Below are 13,810 nucleotides of genomic sequence, written 5' to 3' on the forward strand. Positions count from 1 at the left end.
AGATATAGGGGTCAGACAGCTAGAGATGGAGGTCAGGCCATTAGAGGTGGAGGTCAGACCGCTAGAGGTGGAGGCCAGCCATCTAGGGCCCGTCCTAGAGATGTAGTTCAGCGTGGTGGGCCCCAGCCCCGATGCTATGCTTTTCCAACCAGGCCTGAGGCTGAGTCATCTGACGCTTTTATCACAGGTACTGTTTCAGTTTGCAGTAGAGATGCTTCAGTTCTATTTGATCTGGGTTCTACTTATTCCTACGTATCATCCTATTTTGCTTCATATTTGGTTATGCCTCGTGATTCTTTGAGTGTTCCTGTGTATGTGTCCACACCTGTGGGAGATGCTATTGTTGTAGATCATGTTTATCGTTCGTGTGTGGTTACTATTGGGAGTCTTGAGACTAGTGTAGATCTTCTACTTCTCGATATGGTAGACTTTGATGTTATCTTGGGTATGGATTGGTTGTCACCTTATCATGCTATATTGGATTGTTACGCCAAGACGGTGACCTTAGCCTTGTTGAGGTTGCCTCGATTGGAGTGGAGAGATACTATTGGCCATTCTACCAGTAGGGTTATCTCTTACATGAAGGCTCGGCGTATGGTCGAGAAGGGGTGTCTAGCTTATTTGGCTTATGTCCGCGATTCTAGTGCAGAGGTTCCTTCCATGGATTCAGTACCAGTTGTCCGTGAGTTTCCAGAGGTATTTCATGCAGACCTACCGGGGATGCCACCCGACAGGGTTATTGACTTTTGTATTGATTTGGCTCTAGGCACTTAGCCCATTTCTATTCCACCATACCGTATGGCCCCCTAGAGTAGAAGGAGCAATTGCAAGTTTTGCTTGATAAGGGCTTCATTAGACCAAGTGTCTCGCCCTGGGGTGTGCCCGTGTTGTTTGTGAAGTAGAAAGATGGATCGTCGAGAATGTGCATAGATTACCGGCAATTGAACAGAGTCACTATCAAGAACAAGTATCCATTGCCGAGGATTGATGACTTATTTGACCAGATTCAGGGTGCCAAAGTATTTTCAAAGATCGATTTGAGGTCTGGCTACCATCAGTTAAGGATTAGGTCATCCGATGTCCCTAAGACAAGTTTCCGGACTCGGTACGGGCATTATGAGTTTCTAGTGATGTCATTTGGGTTGACAAATGCCCCAGCAACATTTATGGATTTGATGAACCGGGTGTTCAAGCCCTATCTGGATTCCTTTGTGATTGTGTTTATTGATGATATATTGATCTACTCCCGCAGTCGAGAGGAGCACGAGCAACATCTTCGGATTGTACTTCAGACTCTGAGAGACAACCAGTTATATGCTAAATTTTTGAAATGCGAGTTTTGGTTGGACTTAGTCGCCTTCTTGGGGCACGTTGTATCGGCAGAGGGCATTCAGGTGGATCCTAAGAAGATTGAGGCAGTTCAGAACTGGCCTAGGCCCACTTCATCCACGGAGATCCGGAGTTTCTTGGGATTGGCAGGTTATTACTGTCGGTTTGTGGATGGGTTTTCATCTATAGCAGCCCCGTTGACCAGGTTGACCCAGAAGAGTGCCCCGTTCAGATGGTCAGACGAGTGTGAGGTGAGCTTTCATAAGCTCAAGATTGCCTTGACTACGGCGCCAGTGTTAGTGTTGCCCACGGGTTCAAGATCTTATACGGTATATTGTGATGCATCCCGTGTTGGGCTCGGTGCAGTATTGATGTAGGATGATAGGGTGATTGCATGTGCGTCGCGGCAGTTGAAGATTCATAAGAAGAATTACCATATACATGACTTAGAGTTAGCAGCCATTGTTCATGCGCTGAAGATTTGGAGGCACTATCTTTACGGTTTGTCGTGGGAGGTTTTCACGAATTATCGGAGCCTACAGTATTTGTTCAAGCAAAAGGATCTCAATTTGAGGTAGATGAGGTGGTTGGATCTATTGAAAAACTATGATATCACCATTTTGTATCATCTCGGGAAGGCCAATGTGGTGGCCGACGCTTTGAGTAGAAAGGCAGCGAGTATAGGTAGCCTTGCGTACATTCCAGTCGGTGAGAGACCGCTTGCGTCAGATGTTCAGACCTTGGCCAATCAGTTCGTGAGATTGGATGTTTCCGAGCCTAGTCGTGTTTTAGCTTGTACAGTCGCTCGGTCTTCCTTGTTTGAGAGCATCAGGGAGCGGCAATATGATGACCCTCATTTGCTTGTCCTTAGGGACACTGTGCGGCACGGTGATGCCAAACAGGTTACTGTATGAGTTGTTGGAGTTTTGAGGATGCAGGGTCGTGTTTGAGTGCCTAATATGGATGGGCTTCGTGAATTAATTCTTGAAGAAGCCTACGGTTTCCGGTATTCTATCCATCCAGGCACCGCCAAAATGTATCAAGATTTGTGGCAACATTATTGGTGGAGGAGGATGAAGAAGGATATAGTTGCATATGTAGCTCGGTGTCTAAATTGTCAGCAGGTAAAGTGTGAGCATCAGAGACCTGATGGTTTGCTTCAAAAGTTAGAGATTCCTGAGTGGAAGTGGGAGCGTATCACTATGGATTTCGTTGTTGGACTCCCACAGACTCAGAGGAAGTTCGATGCAGTTTGGGTCATTGTGGACAGGCTGACCAAGTCAACGCACTTCATTCCCGTGGCAGTTACCTATTCTACAGAGTGGTTGGTAGAGATTTACATTCGCGAGATCGTTCGTCCTCACGGTGTGCCCGTGTCTATCATTTCTGATCGAGGTACGCAGTTCACCTTGCACTTTTGGAGAGCAGTACAACGTGAGTTGGGCACGCGGGTTGAGCTGAGCACAGCATTTCATCCTCAGACGGACGGACAGTCCGAGCACACCATTCAGATATTGGAGGACATGCTCCGCGCTTGTGTTATAGACTTCAGAGGTTCTTGGGATCGGTTCTTGCCGCTTGCGGAGTTTGCCTATAATAACAGCTACCAGTCGAGCATTCAGATGGCTCCCTATGAGACATTATACGGTAGGCGGTGCCGATCGCCGGTTGGATGATTCGAGCCGGGGAGGCTCGGTTGTTGGGTACAGATTTAGTACAGGATGCCTTGGATAAGGTCAAGATTATTCAGGATCGACTTCGCACAGCTCAGTCCAGGCAGAATAGTTATGCCGACCGTAGAGTTCGTGATGTTGCATTCATGGTCGGATAGAGAGTGTTGCTTCGGGTATCACCCATGAAGGATGTGATGAGGTTCGGAAAGAAGGGCAAGTTGAGCCCTAGGTATATCGGCCCTTTTGAGATTCTTGAGAGAGTGAGAGAGGTGGCTTACAGGCTTGCGTATCACCCATTAAGGTTGAAGGTTGACAGGTAGCATTGTATTTCTCCCGGGCTTTTCTAGTAGTACTAGGAATATTCTTGTATTTTCTTATTCATGGTTCTTTATTATTAAATTTCATTCGCGTCTGATTCTATATTACAATGTTATTACTATTGTTTGTTATTTGGTTGCTTTATTTTCATTGTTCCTTGAGCCTAAAGCCTATTGAAAACAGTCTCTCTATCTTTATAAGGTAATGATAAGGTTTGCGTACACACTATTCTTCTCAGATCCACTTATGAGATTACACTGAGTTTTTTGTTGTTGTTATCATTTATTATCGGTTATAGTACGGTACAAATAAATCAATTAGCAAAAGTAATATTTAACAACAGTAAATAATATAATATAGTCAAACCTTATATCTATACAACGAAAGAATACAATACAATACAAATATATTGTAAACGATGGGTAACGTAAGTTTCAAAAGAGGTCATAACCAACCTGCCCGACAGATCACACTCAAATGCAAAAAATAAAAAAATATACAAAACAATTTGGCATCAGAAAAAAATGAAACAGGGTGTCAAAGATCTCACATTCTCACTCTCCTTCACTGAACTTCCATAGATTCTCCATTTTCATATCCTAATTCAAGAAATAAAATCCTTTTCCCATTTCTTATCTTTCAACTCTTTTGATCTTTTCAACAAATTCCACTATTAATTCACCAAATGTCAGCCCCTAATAAACCACCTTCCCGTGGTTTCTCATTCTTTAACATCACCACCGGCATCGGCGGCGGCATCGGCAGTGGCAGTGGCAGTGGCAGTGTCAGAAGATCCAATGCAACGACGGATTTACCACAACCACAGTTGAAGCTGGAGCCGGATAGAGAAGTGTATAGACCGGGTGATCCGGTAACCATTACCGTTGAAATCAAGAACCCGACAACTTCGTGCTCTTTGCTTATTGAAAAACTTAATTTTGAGATTAAAGGGATCGAGAAATTGGATACTCAATGGTTTTCAACTCCTAAACCATCTCCTGATTCTAAGCAACGCAGAGGTTTGATGTGCTTTCTGTATCTTATTTACTCAAATTCCATTTTTATTGTCTTAGTTTGACCAAACTTAGTACTGTAGCTTTTAAGAGAAGAGTTGAAAATGTTACTCATTCTCTGTCCCAATATATGTGATGCAGTTTCCTCTTTGTCTAAAGGGCTGATACCTTTTTATACTTAAAAATAATTTAAGTCATATGGAAGGAAAGGAATGCCAGAATTTTTGAAGATAGGCCAAGCTTTTATCAGAAAATTAAGTTCAACTGTTGTTTGTTATTTCATTTTTGGTGCAAAGCTATAGGGAGGATGTACATTCATTACTGGACTTGCTAGAAGAAATGTAATCGAATAGGCTAGGCGGTCAGTTCTTTTGGGTTCTGATTGTGGCTCACACAATCTCATGTAAATATTTTACTCATAATAAAATTTGTTACCATTATCAACAAAAAAAAAAAATTACTTAAAATTTCACATTTTAGTTAAGATGATGTATAGCTACACAAATAAATCTGACTTTTTTTAGACCAATAATTTCAGAAGTGATTCATTCTTTCTTAAACTCCATGTACGGTCAAACAGTGCCACATATATTGGGACGGAGGAAGTATATAAGTTGTAGTTAAGAAATTAGCTACTTCCTTTGTCACAATTTATGTGATGCACTTTCTAGTCTGTCCAAAAAGAATGATATATGTGAGAAAGCACGGGAGAAAATATGTTATTGATATTGGGTGATAAATACAATACAAGAGGTCCCTATTTATAGCTATACACTACAAGGAGATATTACTCCTCTTCCAATGTGGGGCAAGACTACATTATACATACTAACACTCCCCCTCAAGCCGGTGCATACACATCATATGTACCGAGCTTGTTACACATGTAGCTAATACGAGAACCAGTAAGAGACTTAGTAAAAATATCTGCTAGTTGATCATTCGACTTTACAAACTTTGTAACAATATCTCCTGAAAGTATTTTTTCTCTGACAAAGTGACAGTCGATCTCAATGTGTTTAGTCCTCTCATGGAAGACTGGATTTGACACAATATGAAGAGCAGCTTGGTTATCACACACTAGTTCCATCTTGCTGATTTCTCCGAACTTTAACTCCTTGAGCAACTGCTTGACCCAAACTAACTCACACGTCGCCATAGCCATGGCCCGATATTCGGCTTCGGCGCTAGATCGAGCAACTACATTCTGTTTCTTGCTCTTCCACGAGACCAAGTTACCTCCTACTGGAACACAATATCCAGACGTAGAACGTCTATCAAAAGGTGATCCTGCCTAATCAGCATCTGTGTACCCAACAATCTGCTCGTGGCCTCGATACTCGAATAGTAATCCTTTGCCTGGCGCTGACTTTATATACCGAAAAATGCGAACAACTGCATCCTAGTGACTATCACAAAGAGAATCCATAAACTGACTTACAACACTCACCGGAAAAAGAATGTCAGGTCTAGTCACTGTGAGGTAATTCAATTTGCCAACCAACCTCCTATATCTCGTAGGGTCTCTAAGAGGCTCCTCCTGTCCGGGCAGAAGCTTAGCATTCGGATCCATAGGAGAGTCAATAGGTCTGCAACCCATCATTCCAGTTTCATCAAGAATGTCTAAGGCATACTTCCGCTGTGAAATAACAATACCCGAGCTAGACTGAGCGACCTCAATACATAGAAAATACTTCAATCTGCCCAGATCCTTAGTCTGGAAGTGTAGAAAGAGATGTTGCTTCAGATTAGTAATACCATCCTGATCATTTCCAATAATAACAATATCATCAACATAAACCACTAGATAAATACACAGATTAGGAGCAGAATGCCGATAAAACACAAAGTAATCAGCCTCACTACGAGTCATGTCGAACTCCTGAATAATTGTGCTGAACTTACCAAACCAAGCTCGAGGGGACTGTTTCAAACCATATAGTGACCTGCGCAATCTGCACACAACAATTAAACTCCCTCTGAGCAACAAAACCAGGTGGTTGCTCCATATAAACATCTTCCTCAAGATCACCGTGGAGAAAAGCATTCTTAATGTCTAACTGATAAAGAGGCCAATGACGTACAACAACCATGGACAAAAAGAGACGAACATATGCTACTTTAGCCACGGGAGAGAAAGTATCACTATAATCAAGCCCAAAAATTTGAGTATATCCTTTTGCAACAAGACGAGCCTTAAGCCGATCAACCTGGCCATCCGGGCCGACTTTGACTGCATAAACCCAATGACAACCAACAGTAGACTTACCTGCAAGAAGAGGAACAAGCTCCCAAGTGCCACTCGCATGTAAAGCAGACATCTCGTCAATCATAGCATGTCGCGATCCTGGATGAGATAGTGCCTCACCTGTAGACTTAGGGATAGAAACAGTGGACAAAGAAGATATAAAAGCATAATGAGGTGACGACAGACGATGATAACTTTAAGTGTGGATCGTACACCTTTGCGGAGTGCAATTGGTTGACTAAGAGGAGACAAGTCCGCAGTAGGTGCAGAATCTGATGCGGGGCGTGAATCACCTGGGCCTGATGCTGGATGTGGACGACGATGATAAGTCAAGAGTGGTGGAGCTGCATAAGGTTGAACTAGATTATGTGGAGGAACTGGAGCTATAGGTGGTGGAGCTATAACTGGAGCTGTGGGTGGTGGAGCTGGAGAGACAAACAACAACAACAACAACCCAGTATAATCCCACTAGTGGGGTCTGGGGAGGGTAGTGTGTACGCAGACCTTACCCCTACCTTGGGGTAGAGAGGCTGTTTCCAAATGACCCTCGGCATCCTTCTCTCCAAGAACTCCCCACCTTGCTCTTGGAGTGACTCGAACTCACAACCTCTTGGTTGGAAGTGGAGGGTGCTTACCATCAGAGCAACCTACCTCAGAAATATGAAATCGGAGCTGGAGAGACTGAATCTCCAAAAGATGAAACTGGTAGTACCTCAGAATTATCTAAGTGATGACCTGAACCTGTGCAGTATGATTGGGTTTCAATGAAGGTAACATCAGCGGACATAAGGTACCGCTGGAGGTCAGGAGAGTAGCATCGATACCCCTTTTGTGTTCTCGAGAAACCCAGAAATACGCACTTAAGAGCACGAGGAGCTAACTTATCTGTTCCTGGAGTAAGGTTATGGACAAAACAAGTGCTTCCAAAGATACGGGGTGGAAGAGAGAACAAAGGTAAGTGGGGAAACATGACAGAGAATGGAACTTGGTTCTGGATAGCTGAAGATGACATGCGATTAATAAGATAGCAAGATGTAAGAATTGCATCCCCCAAAAACGCAACGGAGCATGAGATTGTATGAGTAGGGTACGAGCAGTTTCAATAAGATGTCTATTCTTTCTTTCAGCTACCCCATTTTGTTGAGATGTGTACGGACAAGATGTTTGATGAATAATCCCATGAGATTTCATAAACTGCTGAAATGGGGAAGACAAATACTCTCGGGCATTATCACTACGAAATGTGCGAATAGAAACCCCAAATTGATTTTGAATTTCAGCGTGGAAGGTCTGGAAAATAGAAAACAGCTCAGATCGATTTTTTATCAAAAATATCCAAGTGCACCTGGAATAATCATCAATGAAACTGACAAAGTAGCGGAATCCCAAGGTAGAACTGACCCGACTAGGACCCCAAACATCTGAATGGACTAAAGTAAAAGATGACTTTGCTCGATTATGAAGACGCCGAGGGAAATGGGAGCGAGTATGCTTACCGAGCTGACATGACTCACACTCTAGAGCTGACAAGTGAGATAAACCAGATACCATTTTCTGAAATTTTTACAAACTGGGATGTCCCAACCGTTTATGTAATAAATCTGGTGAATCAGTAACAGGAGAAGTTGTAGAAGGAAGACAAGATGTGAGTCCATGTGATTTAGCAAGGATAAAGTAATAAAGTCCGTTTGATTCACCGGTACCAATGATCCGCCCCGTACTGCGTTCCTGTATAAAAACATGGTCATCAAGAAATAAAAAGCGCATTTAAGTGATTTGGCTAAGCGACTAACAACTATGAGATTAAGAGAACTATTGGGAATATAAACGACTGAATCTAAAGGTAAGGAAGGAAGTGGGCTTGCTTGACCTATTGCAGTTGCCATGGTTTGAGACCCATTGGCCATTGTGACTTTTGGAAGAGATTGAGAATACGAAATAGTAGTGAAAAGAGATTTGTTACCAGAAATATGATCTGATGCACCTGAATCAATGACCCAAGACTCAGAGGATGAAGATTGGGAGAAGCAAGTCACGCTATTACCTGTTTGAACAACAGAAGCTATCTCAGAAGATGTCTGCTTACATGCTTTGTACTGAAGGAACTCAATATAATCTGCTAAAGAAACCATCCGACTATTCAAAGCATCGGTTCCCATGTCGCTACAATTTGTAGTAGTAGGGTTAACTTGAAATAGTGGAAATAAGTAACTCATGTGAGAAAACTGAAGAAATAGCTTGAAAAACACTGTTTACAGCAGGAAAACAGAACATTGTTCTGCGCCGGAAACACTGTAGCTCGCCGGAATCTACTGTAGTTGACGGTAAAACTCAAAGTGGTCGGAATGAAACAAAACCAGTGAGGGTAGGATCGGAATTACCAGGCGATCCTACTGTTCAACTGGAACTTTTTTAAAATTTGGCCGGAACAGTGCTCATGCGCCGGCGCGTGGGTCAGATCTCGCCGGAATTTTTTTTCTTTTCCAGGCGCGTGAGGGCGCGTGGACGTGTGTTTTCTGGTGGGGTTGACTGGGGTTTGGTTGCCGGAGCGTGAGAAGTTTTGTGGTGGTGTTAGTTTTTGCACAACACCAACAGAAAGTGATTTGCTTACGGACAACTTTCTAAGTCGCCGGAAAATTGCACGGCGAAGAGGTCTTTCTTCCCGAAAGTCGCTGGAATGATGCACAGCGACAGGTTTCTCACTAATGCTCTGATACAATGTGAGAAAACACGGGAGAAAATATGTTATTGATATTGGATGATAAAATACAATACAAGAGGTCCCTATTTATAGCTATACACTACAAGGAGATATTACTCCTCTTCCAATGTGGGACAAGACTACACTATACATACTAACAATATATTTTTATATTTAAAAGCAATTTAACATTAAACTTCCCATTTTACCTTTGATGTAATATCTACAACTTGTTTTAGACCACAAGTTTCAAAAATCTTTCTTTCTTAAACTCCGTGCTCAATCAAACAACATCATATAAAATGGGATGTAATGAGTAATTAATATCAAAAAGTCAGTTTGGTGCGAATCGTATTATTTAATTTGAATATGAACTGTTGATACTTTTTCTGATAAGGATGAACGGTTGATACTTGCTTGATATATGACACTTTCCCTCCGTCTCAACTTATATGGCACCATTTGACTGGGCACGGAGTTTAAGAAAGAAAGGAAGACGTTTGAAACTTGTGTCCTAACATAAACCATTGACATTTGTGTGGTCAAAAATCATCTCATTAAGGGTAACGTAGGAATTTCAAAGTTATAATTATTTCTAAATATAGAAATTTGACATTCTTTTTGAGACAACTAAAAAGGAAGGTATACCACATTATTGTGATAGAGGGAGTATATAGTTATTGGAATGGGTATTAATAAAATGGTTAGTTAGGGAGATAAAATTTCCATCTCTCTAGTGTTGTGTCAACCAAATCAAAATTTGCATAGTATTTCTGTTGATTTAAGAAACATTCCCGCAATCTGGGTTGATTCAATAATACAGAGTAACATAAGCCTTGTGCTGGATCAAGAGAAAGATAGACTCAAGGTCATAATGAAAGCTAGATTGGTTGGCCATGGAACAGTGAGATTTTAGAGGAAGAAGCTTGGCCAGCTTTTCACTTGAGGATGAGTGTCACTGGAGCTATGAAGGAAATGAAAATTTGTCTTCACAGGGTCAAGAGATGAGAGGGAGTGTAGAACATACTTCTTGGGAACCTTCCTTGTCAGATGTTCCAGTTATAATTAGCAGACTGCAAGGGATCACAGGTGGAAGGTGCTGTCGAATATTTCAGATGTATCTGTGGAACCAATTGCAATGTCTGATGTGCATCTTGCTGTTGTTAGAAATAACAACAACTCATGCTCACCGGAATAGAATAAGATTATTTGGGCCAAAAAAATAAAAAGATTAAGGCTTTAGAAAATGTTTTTGGAATCTCATTTGAAGGATTTTAGGAGAAGACTGGAAAATTTAACTGGAAGTAAGAAGGAACAGAAGTGGAATAAAACAAACAATGTGCAAACACCATCTAGAAGAGCAAGAATTTTGGCACCAAAGGGGAAATGGACTTCGAGTTCAGATACCTAAATGCTGTGAAGTTGATTGGAAAACAGAAGGAAAGGTTGGAAGGAGAAGGCAGAGGGGATACATCAGGCATTTTATACTCACTATCATCTCGCAATTCAAAATAATGTCGCAGAATACGCAGGGTCTAAATGATCCCCATAAAATGGTGTGAAGGCAGTGATTAAAAATTGGAGGCCGTATGTGTATTGCTTACCAGTTACAAGAAATCAAGATGGGTAGGCAATTGAACATGTGTCACGATTGTCTTTGAACTCAAGACTGGGAGCTAAGGGTTTTTCAATTTTATGGGACAAAAGGAGATGTCCCTAAATGAGGAGATCCTTTCATCATGGAGTTGTCCTGCCTTGTCCTACCTGCTCAAATGCTTGGGGAAGATTTTTGGGTGGGTCTTGTCTGGAGTTCATAAGGAATGCACAACGATTATCTAATACACTTCAGAATATGTCAAATTTTTGAGATCGCATGGGATTTTTTATGCTGTTAGATTTGCGGAAGAGATGGTCATGTAACCGTGAGTTCTCAGAATTTAATTCCAATTGGTTTACCAATGGTATGATTAAATTAACGTGGAGAAAATAAAAGAGCTGCGTCTGGCATTAATAGGATAATATCTCTAGTAATTGGGAGGAAAACTCTCCTAGTTTGATGTAAGAAGTGAATATGTGGCTACAATAGGGGGGTTGTTGGTGAATAAATGGTGGTACTATTTCTCAGTCCAAGTGGTGCAAGATTTTGATTACCTGCAAAGCTAAAAAAGTTTAAAGAAAAGCTTGAAACTGTAGAAGATGGAAGTGTTCTGGAAGGGACACTGACGTTGCAAATCTCATGCAAGACCTAAGTAAAGCTAAAGTTGTTTAAGAAAAACTAGAATCAAGATGGATATGTTGGTTAGTATTCTTATTCTTTGTTTTTGGTGTAAATCTGAATACATAGATGATCCTGAGGATAGTTTGGACGTACTAGGTTCCTTGTAAGAAGAACAAGCATGTAGGTTTTTTACTATTTTGGCGCTCTGATGTAACATCCTATTTTGGTTTCCAGCACAATCTTTATGCTGATGTCTTAATAAATATACAGAAACATGTTACCTAAAAAAAAAAAACACTAGAATCTAGGTAAAGACAGAATGGCTTCAAAGATGCTCTACCTTGGTCAGTACTGGACCTAGAAGGTAACTTCCAGAAATTGGATGCTGTGAAGGAACCAAGTTTTAGGCTTTCAACCGAGCACATCCAGAGGAGAAGAAAATTTCTGAACACTTGTTTGGTAGGGAGCTTTGTAAAGTGTGTTGGCTCAACGAAAGCAATCAGAAACTGGGCTGCAGAGATATGGGGGTTAAACACAGGTTGAAGGTGCCCCCTTTAGAAGACACAAGTAGGGCTGTGCACGGATCGGATCAGATCGGATTTAACACATTTCGGATTGAAATTTCGGATTTCGGATTCTACAAAATGCAATCCGAATCCGATTCGAATTAACATTGGATCGGATCGGATTTTAAAGTTTGGATCGGATAATATTTCGGATTGTCGGATCGGATTGTCTGCATTATTATGGCTTATTGCCAATCATACTCACCCTTTCTTAATGCTCTCTGTATCTTGCCACTGAGATTGGTGCTTATCAATTAAAACAAGAATGAATTAAGTCCTGATCTTGCTGAAGCAGATGCCGCTAACTAACATAGGAATTTCCAAAGACCAGGAATTTACAAGGACGTTTCAAATGCTGCATAATGATTCCACCAGTAAGATTGCTGGTTTAGGACTTAATTTAGGAGAAAACACAATCTGATTAACAAAACAAATTCAGTGAATATGATGAAAACACCATTCTTCTCCTAAAACAGTTCAATGGCTTCTTCTTGGAATAAATAAACCACAATCTGAAGCACCACTTTCACCACAACTGATCTTTCTTTAACCATTTTTCTTTTCTTCGAACCAGATTGAGATTCACAGTTGGTTGTGGAATCATTTGAAGCACCACTTTCACCACATTTTTCAACAATTTGAAGTTCGTTCGGCGTCTCTGCCTCATTTTCCATCTACGAAAACAAAAAAATTCAAAGTAAAATCAGACGTGGAATAATTAAAATACACCCATAAAAGCCAAATCGATACATACACCCAAAAATTGGAAAAAGACAGCATGGAAATTAAAAAAAAAAAAAAGGCACAAAAACAAAAGAGAACTAAGTTCTTGGAGTATACTTATGTTTTGATATTAGGTATCAGCTGAGTTAGTCAACGGTGAGCCTAGCACAGATCATGTAATCTCTCTCTAACTCACACAAAAAAAAGACACAAAAAACACACACAAAAATACCTCTATTTGATTTGTACCGTGAAATAATTACCGTGAAACACACACAGAAAGAGGGTTGTGCGTCGATTAGAGCTGTGCGTCGTTTGGTCGTGAGTCGTGACTGTCTGAGATTGGAAATCGAACAAGGATTTGGACTCTTGGAGAAGAGAGGCGGAAGTCGGAGCAGAGAAATCAGAAATGTGAGAGAGAGATACAGCCCTAACCTAAGTGGGTTGTCTGAAAAATGAAATAAGAAAGAAGCCTAACCCTAAAATTTTAGTATAATATTTATATAGGTCCATATAATTTCGGATTTCGGGTCGGATCGGATTTAAATTATACCAATCCGAATCCAATCCGGATATCCGAAATTTTATAAAACATAATCCATATCCAATCCGAATATCCGAAATTCGAAATTGAGTGGATCGGTTCGGATTTCGGATATCCGATCCAAATGCACAGCCCTAGACACAAGATTTCCATCTGTTTTTTTAGCGAAGAAAAAGCAACTCAAGTTCTAAACAATGGACAACAGTTGATGGAGGGACGTTTTTGAAGCCGGAAAGGTAGTCTGAAGTGTCTGGCTGTGTAGACCATGTTTGACCACAAAATCTGGTCGGTGTACCAGTTCATACATGGTGCTTTGATTTTTTCAAAGATAAATGTGGGCATTGTGGGTGCCATTATGTAAAGTTCTTCATCAGCTGATAAGGCACAATCCAAATTTATAAAGGACTAAAAGCAATATGCTACATTAGAGAAATGCTTTATTCCTGATTATCACAAAATTTCTTATAGCTAGTAGGA

General features: G+C 41.0%; 1 protein-coding gene across 2 annotated transcripts in view; it reads left to right on the forward strand.

Moving 5' to 3' along the window:
- The first annotated feature begins 3,782 nt into the window (after positions 1–3,782).
- Positions 3,783–13,810, forward strand: part of LOC104120595 (uncharacterized) — a 34,117-nt gene continuing 24,089 nt past the window's right edge. Inside the window, exon 1 of one of the 2 annotated variants that reach the window (XM_070196656.1) lies at positions 3,783–4,339. In XM_070196656.1, coding sequence (XP_070052757.1) covers positions 4,006–4,339 — 334 coding nt within the window. In that variant the 5' untranslated portion in view covers positions 3,783–4,005. The remainder of the gene's footprint in view (positions 4,340–13,810) is intronic. The other variant, XM_070196655.1, reaches the window with a different exon arrangement.

Source organism: Nicotiana tomentosiformis, chromosome 3 (assembly GCF_000390325.3).
Source record: "Nicotiana tomentosiformis chromosome 3, ASM39032v3, whole genome shotgun sequence".
NCBI classification, from domain to species: Eukaryota; Viridiplantae; Streptophyta; class Magnoliopsida; order Solanales; family Solanaceae; genus Nicotiana; species Nicotiana tomentosiformis.